The 10,812-nt window shown below is 49.4% G+C and overlaps 1 protein-coding gene across 1 annotated transcript; it reads right to left on the reverse strand.

Annotated features, from left to right (window-relative positions):
* Positions 1–1,843: 1,843 nt before the first annotated feature.
* REM1 (RRAD and GEM like GTPase 1) lies at positions 1,844–8,183 on the reverse strand (the record flags this gene model as incomplete). The annotated part of the gene is made up of 4 exons (XM_083360969.1): positions 1,844–2,519; positions 2,659–2,869; positions 5,975–6,057; positions 7,853–8,183. 4 exons carry the CDS (start codon positions 8,181–8,183, stop codon positions 2,242–2,244), a joined length of 903 nt encoding a protein of 300 aa, XP_083217095.1. The 3' UTR covers positions 1,844–2,241.
* Between the last annotated feature and the right edge of the window lie 2,629 nt (positions 8,184–10,812).

Raw genomic sequence — 10,812 nt, forward strand, 5'->3', positions numbered from 1 at the left:
ACGGGAAGTCCTCCGTTTACAGCCGCTTCTTTAGTGACCATTTGCAAGAAGGGACGTTCCGCGAATTACAGTGCGAGACGAGGCCGTATTATTTCAAAAAACGTTCCCGTTGAGTTGCGTTATTTTTTTGCCCCCTCCCCATCTGGACTCCTGCCGAGCCACGAGGAGAAAAATCAGGGGTCTTCAAACTCGGCCCTTTTATGACTCATGGACTTCAACTCCCAGAATTCCTCAGCCAGCATGCCTGGCTGAGAAATTCTGGGAGTTGAAGTCCATGAGTCATAAAAGGGCCGAGTTTGAAGACCTCTGCGAAAAATCAAAAGCCTCAGGGAGCAAAGCGGCACCGGTCTCCTTGCGGCCTCGTCCCTTGCTCGTTTTTCATCCAGCGGATTCCAGCGTGGCTTTTTTGGGGAAAGCCTGGATATCTTGCCTCTTTCTTAGAAATGCCAAGGCAGTCAATTCCCCCCACCACCACCACACACAAACACACACACACCTGCAATCAACTCAGAGGATACTCCTCTGGCATGCCATTGTGTTCCTTTACCACCTGAAGGGGTACCACCCACCAGGATGGAATAATAACACCGTTGGAAGGGACTCTGGTGATCTTCTAGTCCAGTGGTGGTGAACCTATGGCACGCGTGCCAGAGGCGGCACTCAGAGGCCTCTCTGTTGGCACGCGTGCCACCGCCACCAGCAGCAGGTCCATCAGGAGCCCCGCCCAGCACAAAGGAGGCGAAGCAGCCGTCTAGCCAGCTCGAGGTGGCAGAGCAGAGGTCACCAGCCATTGTCGATTGGTGGACTGGAAGAAAAGGGAGGGGGAAGCATTTTACATGCGTGCATGCGCGCACGGGGCCGCGAGCACACACACACACACACACACACATGCTGTAAATGGGGCGGGGCGAGTGCCTGCGTGATACTCACTAGCCCTGCCCCGTTCTTGTGTGGGGCAGCGCCTTGTATCTGCACCCGGCAGTGCGGTGGCCATTTTTGCGTCTTGCAACGCGGTGGGCCATTTTTGCGCCCCCGGTTTTTTGCATGCCAGAGGCGGCACTCAGAGGTGCCTCCCTGTTCCCCCCCCGAGGGCACCACAATGCTGATGCGGCCCTGGCACTTTGCGATAAATAAGTGTGTTGTGGGCTGCGGTTTGGGCACTCGGTCACTAAAAGGTTTGCCATCGCTGTTCTAGTCCAACCTTCTCCTGAAGCAGGAGAAAATATGGAGGCCAAACACAACAACTTTTTGCGGAGGGGGGGGGCACAGAGATTTTGGTTTGGTTTTTGGGGGGGGGAGGTTTGCCTCGTGAATCCCTACCTGCAACCTGTAAACCTGGGACGACCCAGCTATTGAGCATGAGAGCCTTATAGCAGAATCAGAGAGCTGGAAGGGAGCTTGGAGGTCATCTAGTCCAGCCCCCTGCTCAAGCAGGAGACCTATACCATTTCCAGACAAATAGCTGTCCAGTCTCTCTTGAAAACCTCCATTGTTGGAGCATTCACAGCTTCTGGAGGCCAGTAGTTCCACTGGTTAATTGTTCTAACTGTCAGGAAAGTTCCATGTTGCTTCTCTCTTTGGTTAGTTTCCATCCGTTGCTTCTTGTCCTGCCTTCGGGTGCTTTGGAGAATAGCTTGACTGCCTCTTCTTTGGGGCAGCCCCTGAGATACTGGAAGGCTGATATCCTGTCCCCCCTGGTCCTTCTCTTCATTAAACTAGACAGACCCAATTCCAGCAAGCGTGCCTTGTATGTTTTAGCCTCCAGCCCCCTGATCATCTTCGTTGCTCTTCTCTGCACTCTTTCTAGAGTCTTGACATCTTTTTTACACCGTGGTGACCAAAACTGGATGCGGGATTCCAAGTGTAGCCTTACCAAGGCCTTGTAAAGTGGTATTAACACTTCACGTGATCTTGATACTGTCCCTCTGTTAATACAGGCTAGCACTGCGTTGGCTTTTTTGGCTGCTGCAGCACACGGCTGGCTCCTGTTTAAGGGATCCTCCACTAGGACTCCAAGATCCCTCTTGCCATTACTATTATTGAGCAACCACTTACGACCAGGGCAATATCCCCAGGGTGACACGATCCAACTACACAAGCTTGGCAACTGAGATGTAGAGGCCGTCCTTGACGAACAGGAGTTCGCTTAGTTACGCCCAATTGCATAGCCGTGCCAGGCACAGAACAACGGAGACCCAGGCCAGACCCTCGGCGGGGCAAGCCGGCAGACCTCCGATGCCCTCACAGCACAGAAAGATCGTGGCAAGACTTGGAGCGGACCTTCAGTGCAACTTTTTGGTTGTTGCGTGCCACCAGCCGGTCCAGGAAACGCCGCACTTTCTTGGTCAGGCTCTCTTTCCGTTTGTAAAGCGACATGCGCCGTTCGTTGGCCTCCTTGCTGTCCTGGCGCAGCCGGATCTGCCGCACCAAGCCTTCGAAAAGTTCGGTCACGTTGTGCTGGAGGGCAGCGGACGTCTCGATGAATTTGCAGTCGAAAACCACGGCGCAGGCCCGGCCTTCTGCCAAGAAAAAAAACAACAACCCACAACATTTGGTGAGCAAGACTTGGTTGATGTCTCCGGCACATCCCGAAGGTGTTTTTTTCCAAAAGGCAACTGGACTTTTTTTGGGGGGGGGTGTCCCCCTCCTGGGACCCACCTTCCACAGAGACTTCTCGAGAGCGCACCAGGTCGGTCTTGTTCCCCACCAGGATGATGGGGATGTTCTCCGCCTGCCGGGTCCTCCGAAGCTGGATGCGCAGCTCCGAGGCGCTCTCGAAGCTGGCCCGGTCCGTGATGGAGTAGACAAGGGCATAGGCGTTGCCCACCTGCATGCAGTAATTCTGCAACCAGTTGTCTTCTTCTGACAACTGGAAAAAAAAGATGGAATGGAATAAGAATTGAATTGAATTATGAATAGAATAGAATAGAATAGAATAGAATAGAATAGAATAGAATAGAATAGAATAGAATAGAATAGTAGAAATAAAATTGAATAGAAATTGAATAGAACAAGAATAAGAATAAGAATAAGAATAGAATAGAATAGAATAGAATAGAATAGAATAGAATAGAATATAGAATAGAATAGAACAGAATAGAATAGAAATTGAATAGAATAAGAATAGAATAGAATATAGAATAGAATAGAATAGAAATTAAATAGAATAGAATAATGATAAGAATATAATAATAGAAAATAGAATAGAATAGAATAGAATAGAATAGAAATTAAATAGAATAGAATAGAATAATGATAAGAATATAATAAGCCCTAATAAGCAGGCATATACATAGAATGAAGCCTATTGCTAAGCACATTGGTTTGTGCTTAAATTGTAAGCCGCCCTGAGTCTTTGGAGAAGGGCGGGATATAAATTAAAATAAATAATAAATAAATAAATAAATAATAATAGAATAGAATATAGAATAGAAATTGAATAGAATATAGAATAGAATAGAATAGATACAATAGAATAGAAATTAAAGAATAGAATAGAATAGAATAGAATAGAATAGAAAAAATAGAATAGAATAGAATAGAATAGAATAGAATAGAATAGAACAGAATAGAATAGAATCTTTACTGAGAATGGAGTTGGATTTGTAAAGAATAGAATAGAATAGAATAGAATAGAATAGAATAGAATAGAATAGAACAGAACAGAACAGAATAGAATAGAATAGAAGCTGGAAGGGACCTTGGAGGACTTCTAGTCCAGCCCCCCGCTCAAGCAGGAGAACCTCAGACACGTGACCGTCTAGCCTCTTCTTAAAAATTTCCAGTGATGGAGCACCCACGATTTCTGGGGGTGAGAGGGGGACAAGAGGTGTTCCCGCACGAGAAGAAGAGTCTCCTTTGACCTCCGTCCCACCCTGATCCAGGCCTAGGCCGGGCTTGCCCAATTCGGAGTCAAAAGTGAGAGGAATAAATCTTTGCGTCCTTTTTTTTCTGCAACGCAAAGTGCATGTCGCCAACCCTACAACGAAGTGAACTGGAGCCATTTTCCCTTCATTTTTCGGTTTCCACAGAATTGGGAGGGGGAAATGAGTGTTTTCTCTTAGACATAACAATAATTTGTTCTGTGGGAACCAAGGTCATTTGCTAACTGCATTTTGGCGGGGCAGTAACTTTCCTTAGAAAGCCGGCACAACCAGTTAATCAGGGAATGTGATTTATGACCACGGGGGTGGGAAGTTTCACTTTGTAGCTTTGTAACCTTGTGTGTGTGGGGGGGGGGGCGTTTCAGTCTTGGGTTCACTTTTGAAGGGGCCGATATTAAGCAGCCAAATAAATCATGTTCTTTTTGCACATCAACACGACCCGTTTTACACACTTAACGACCGTTGCAGCGTCCCCCGCGATCACGGGATCAACCTCCGGACGCTTGGCGACTGACTCACGTTTACCACAGTCGCAGCATCCTGGGAGGGGTGTCACGGGATCCCAGTTTTGCGACCTTTGGACAAGCCAACTCAATGGGGGTAGCCAGATTCACTTAACGACCATCGTGACATAACAACTGCAGTGATTCACTTAGCCACCGTGGCAAGGTAGGTCGTAAAACGGGGCAAAGGTTACTTAGCAAATGTCTCACTTTGCAATAGAAATTTGGGGCTCAATTGTTGAGGACAACCTGGAATCACGTCACACAGGAGGGCTGAACACAGGTGATGAGTTTGTGCAAGCAGCCAGGTGAGGACTTCCTATGGAAGCTGCAGCCACTGCTCGACTGAACCTCAAAGAATTAATTGAATTGATTTATTTGTATTCCGCCTTTAATATTTTATGGCAAATAACTCAAGGTCGTGAACTTATCCAACACACCTTCCTCCTCCTATTTTCCCGCACAACAATAACCCTGTGAGGTGGACAGGGCTGAGAAAGAGGGACTGGCCCAGAGTTACTCAGCCAGTTTTGGTGCCTAAGGCCGGACTAGAACTCACCGTCTCCTGGTGATTGGCCCAAATACACCCGGTCGTCTTTCATCCCTAAGGCAGGACTAGAACTCACCATCTCCTGGTGATTGGCCCAAAGTCATCCAGCTGGCTTTCATGCCTAAGGTGGGACTAGAACTCACTGTCTCCTGGTGATTGGCTCAAAGTCACCCAGTTGTCTTTCATCCCTAAGGCAGGACTAGAACTCACCGTCTTCTGGTGATTGGCCCAAAGTCACCCAGCTGGCTTTCATGCCTAAGGTGGGACTAGAACTCACTGTCTCCTGGTGATTGGCTCAAAGTCACCCAGTTGTCTTTCATCCCTAAGGCAGGACTAGAACTCACCGTCTCCTGGTGATTGGCCCAAAATCACCCAGCTGGCTTTCATGCCTAAGGTGGGACTAGAACTCACTGTCTCCTGGTGATTGGCTCAAAGTCACCCAGTTGTCTTTCATCCCTAAGGCAGGACTAGAACTCACCGTCTTCTGGTGATTGGCCCAAAGTCACCCAGTCGGCTTTTATGCCTAAGGCAGGACTAGAACTCACCGTCTCCTGGTGATTGGCCCAAAGTCACCCAGTCGGCTTTTATGCCTAAGGCGGGACTAGAACTCACCGTCTCCTGGTGATTGGCTTCAAGTCACCTGGCTGGGATTCGAACTCCCGGTCTCCAGCTTCCTAGTTTGGTTCCTTAACCCATAATAGACCAAGAGGTTCTGCAAGATTTGACAGCGTCCACATCGGAGTTTCTCAATCTTGGCCACTTTAAAGACGGGGGGGTCCAGTCCCTCTCTCTCAGCCCAGCCCACCTCACAAGCTTGTTGTTGTGGGGGGAAAAGAGGAGGAGAAAGGTGTCTTGGATACGTTCGCTGCCTTGGCCGAAATAATAACGGCGGGATGCAAAGCAATGCATACATTTTGCACGCCAGTCAGGAAGAGCGCTTTGCAGATTCCCTCCAGCCGAGAGAGATGCAGGCTCCCTTCCCTGTTTGAGGAAGGCATTCCTGGCCTGGATTTCCGGGTCTGACCATTCCCACCTACCCGCTTTTCAGCCTCCCAAGGGTCGATCACCACCAGCGTGGTCTCCTCCCCGTCCACGGACAAGGTGCGTTCGTAGCTGTCCTCTGGAAGAAAGCAGAAGCAGAACCGGGTCCGATGGGCATGAATTGCTTCGGAATCAGCAATAAAGAGGATCGACCCAGAGAACCGGGACTGCCCCAGACTCCAGAAACACGGAGGGAGCCCGTGGGAGCAGCCACGGTGGGGGCAAGTGGTTTAAATCAGGCAGCAAAGAGGCCGAAAGTCACCAACCTTAGAGTAGCCCGTCCAGTTCAAGCCAGGAAGCAGGAGGACAATTTTGGGGTCCTGGGTGCTCTCTGAGCTTGGTGGCTTTCTTTGCAGATGTTTGGTGACCCAGCTAGGGAACATCATCAATACTAGAAGGAAGGGGGGTTTGCAGAGATGGGGGAGGAGGAGGAGGAGGAGGACTGTGGGGTCCTGGGTGCTCTCTGAGCTGGGTGGTTTTCTTTGCAGATGTTTGGTGACCCAACTAGGGAACATCATCCGTGCTAGAAGGGAGTGGGGGAGGAGGAGGAAGAGGAGGACTGTGGGGTCCTGGGTGCTCTCTGAGCTTGATGGCTTTCTTACAGATGTTTTGTGACCCAGCTAAGGAACATCATCAATGCTAGAAGGAAGGGAGGTTTGCAGAGAGGGGGAGGAAGAGGAGGAGAACTGTGGGGTCCTTGGGGCTCTCTGAGCTGGGTGGTTTTCTTGCAGATGTTTTATGACCCACCTAGGCAGCATCATCAGTGCTAGAAGGGAGAAGGAGAGGACGGCGACAACAACTGTGGGGTCCCTGAGGCTCTCTGAGCTTGATTATTTTCTTGCAGATGTTTCATGACCCAATAAGAGCCTTGGTGGAGCAGTGGGCTAATGCCTCCTTAAGTAACACCAGCTGCCTGCCATTAGTGCAGGTTCGCATCCCACCAGGCTCAAGGTTGACTCAGCCTTCCATCCTTCCGAGGTAGGTAAAATGAGGACCCAGATTGTTGGGGGCAATAAGCTGACTTTGTAATAATGCCGCTTGGGGTGTGTGTGTGAAAGCCCTAACAAGCAGGCATATACATAGAATGAAGGCTACTGCTAAGCTTGTAAGCCGCCCTGAGTCTTCGGAGAAGGGCGGGATATAAATGGAATTAAAATAAATAAATAAATAAAATAAAACTAGGGAACATTATCAGTGCTAGAAGGGGGGTGGAGGAGGGGGAGGAGGAAGAAAAAGACTGTGGGGTCCTTGGTGCCCTCTGAGCTGGGTGGTTTTCTTGCAGACATTTCATGACCCAACTAGGTAAAATCATCAGTGCTAGAAGGAAGTGAGGTTTGCAGGGAGGAGGAGGAGGAGGAGGAGGAAGAGGAGGTCCGTGGGGTCCTGGGTGTTCTCTGAACTTGGTTCTTTTCTCGCAGACGTTTCATGACCCAACTAGGGAACATCATCAGGGCAAACCTTGCTCCCTTCTAGCGCCGATGACATGACCGACCTGGGTCATGAAACATCTTTAAGAAAACAAGCTCAGACAGCACCAAGGACTCGGCTGTTCAAACCAGAGCTAGCAAAAAAAAAAAAAAAAAAAATCCTCGGGAATCTGGATTCAAAGCGAATTCTGCCAGCTTTTTTACCAACCCAGCTCCCGGCTCTTTTACCATCTAAAAACTTACCACTTCAGGCTTCCTTGAGAAACTGCTTTTTTTGAAAATAGCCTGCCTCTTGTCAGATCACAGACCACCCCAAAAGAGAGACGGGGCCCACTGTTTCCTCCCCACCCACCCACCCCGAAAAAAGTCCTAACGGGAGTAGCCTAATTCCGTGTCCCGCCCCATCGCCCCACCGGGAAAAGTCAGAGGAGCCTGTTGGAGACCTACCTCTCAGTTGCTCCAAGGAGTCCCTCTCTTGGAGCCCGGCAAAGAGACTCACCAGGCTGCTCTTGCCCACCCCGGGGTCTCCGAGGAAGACCACCCGGTAGAGGGATCCAGACGACTCCTCTGAGCTGGGGGACTCGGACCGCCAGCCCCCACAGGGCTCCGGGAGGCAGGCCCTGGGCTCGCAGGATAAGGACTGTCCCAGCTGGGGGTGGCACGGCTCAGCCCCCCTGCTCCGAGGGCTCGGCCTCTCCTGGGGAGGGGCCGGAAGAGGGGTGCTGGCCCGGCGCTGGCACGGACCCCCAGGGCTTCCCCGTTGGATGTTCAGGGTCATCTCCTGCCAAAGAGAATCGGTCCCAGGTTAGGTTTGCGTCACCGAAAAGATGGGGGGGGAGAGGGGGGGTGTTTCCCGCTTCTTCTCCAAAGTGCCTGAAGGCAACGGGAGAAGAAGCACCGGGTGGAAAGTTCACCCAGGAGAGAAGCAAACCTGGAATTAAGGAGGAACTTCCTGAGAGTCAGAACGATTAGCCAGCGGAACTGCCTGCCTCCAGAAGTGGTGGGTGGCTCCATCCCTGGAGGCTTTTAAGAAGAGACTGGACAGCCACTGGTCTGAAATGGTATAGGGTTTCCTGCCTGAGCAGGGGGTCGGACTAGATGACCTCCGAGGTCCCTTCCAACTCTGTTATTCAATGGAATAGATTGCCTCTAGGAATTCTGGGTGCTCCATAATGGGAGGTTTCCAAAAACCGATTGGACTATCATTTAACTGGGATGAAAGCCACAGCTGGAGCAGCTGGCACAACCGGCCTGCCTTGGTCTTTGTGATTCAACTTCCTTCCTTCCTTCCTTCCTTCCTTCCTTCCTTCCTTCCTTCCTTCCTTCCCCTCCCTCCTCTCTCCATCTTCCCTGTTCTTTCTCTTTCCTTCCTTTCTTTCTTTCTTTCTTTCTTTCTTTCTTTCTTTCTTTCTTTCTTTCTTTCTTTCTTTCTTCTTTCTTTCTTTCTTTCTCTCTCTCTCTTTCTTTTTTCCTCTTTCCTTTCCTTTTTCTTTCTCTTTCTTTCTTCCTTTTCCCTTCCCTTCTCTTCCCTTCCCTCCTTCATCCCTCCATCCTCCATTTTCCCTTTTTTTCTTTCTTTCTCTTTCTCTCTCTTTCTTTCTCTCTTTCTCTTTTTCTTTCTCTCTTTTCCATGCCTGCATCTCTCTGCAGTAGGCACACACCCAGACCAAAAAGCAACTCTCCATTAATTTTTCCGGGGACCTCTCTCCCCAAATCGTCTGAATAACTGTAAACCGAGGACAAGGTATGCCGTGAATTTGTGAGACTGGAGAACAGGAACAGCAGGATGGATCACAAACAGAGGTTTTTTTCATACACACACACACACACACACACACACACACACACACACACCCCTTTGTGATGGTTTTGCTAAATGCCAACCACTTCCCATCCTTGGCCACTGGGTGGACTTCACCTCCCAGAACTGCCCAGCTAGCACAGCCATTGCAGAGAATTCTGGGAGTTGAAGTCCACTCAGCTTCAATTTGCCAAAGCTGGGAAGTTCTAACCCTAAACCCAGGTTAAGAATATCAAATGAGCCTTGGTGGAGCAGTGGGCTGATACCTCCTTAAGTAACACCAGCTGCCTGCCATTAGTGCAGGTTCGAGTCCCACCAGGCTCAAGGTTGACTCAGCCTTCCATCCTTCCGAGGTAGGTAAAATGAGGACCCAGATTGTTGGGGGCAATTAAGCTGACTTTGTAATAATGCCGCTTGGGGGTGTGTATGAAAGCCCTAATAAGCAGGCAGATACATAGAATGAAGGCTACTGCTAAGCACATTTGATTTGTGCTTTAAATTGTAAGCCGCCCTGAGTCTTCGGAGAAGGGCAGGATATAAATGGAATTTTAAAAAAATAATGGTTGCATCCGTACCCCATGTGGAGCCAAAGGGAAAACATCCTCCCAGTTATTACTAAACAGCCTGTCTGTTTAGACTTGTGTTTCTCAACCTTGGCCATTTTAAGATGGGTGGACTTCAACTCCCAGAATTCCCCATCCATCGTGTGCTAGCTGAGGAATTCTGGGAGTTGAAGTCCACCCATCTTTAAGCGGCCGAGGAAAAACTTGTTCTGAATAGATCCTGGCAGGGTGAGTGAGTTGGAAATAGCTGCAAACAAAAATCCAGCCAGTCCCGGCATTCGGCATTCACCTTTCCTCCAATGAGTTTATTCACGTTATTATTTTATTTAGCCTTATCCAATGAGTTTATTTATTATTTTATTGAGCAGATTTATCTAGCTGCCCACCTCACCAAACCTGGCGTGCTGGCACCGCCACAAGTTGAAAGCAAAACCGTAGAACGATCTTGGGGGGGGGGGGGAAACAAAATACGAGTAAAAAATATATTAAAAAAAAACCAGATTGCAGTCGCTAGTTCTTCTTGCTAGCAAGGAGTGAGTGAGAGAGCGAAAAAGCTGCCTGTGCGGATGGGAGCTTTTAATAATCAGCGGTTTAAAACATGGTTAGTTGTGGGTTTGTTTGTTTTTTTCATAAACTGTAAAAAGTTTGAGACCAAGTGCCAATTCTCCCCCACCCCACCCCGGAAGAAGTAATGTGAACCACAAGGATTTATGGGGAGGGGGCTCAACCACTGACTACCCCCGCACACATCAGCCTACTCCCCACCCCATACTCCCAGAAGGGGCTGGGAAGCATAGACATTGTAATCCAAAGGATCATCAATGGCTGAGCGATTCTGGGCCACTTGCAGGGGGAAAAAAACCAGGACAAAACTCAAAGAAACGCACACACGGACACATCCCTCTGGGGACAACAGTCAGACCAAGCCCTTGATGGGCTCCATCTGGGGTCTCCAGGGCCTTGTGAAAGGGTGCCAAGGTGGGGGCCAACCTTATCTCCGTGGGGATGATGTTCCACAGGGAGGGAGCCACCACGGACAAGGC

This window comes from Vipera ursinii (assembly GCF_947247035.1).
Source record: "Vipera ursinii genome assembly, chromosome: 3".
Lineage (NCBI taxonomy): Eukaryota > Metazoa > Chordata > Lepidosauria > Squamata > Viperidae > Vipera > Vipera ursinii.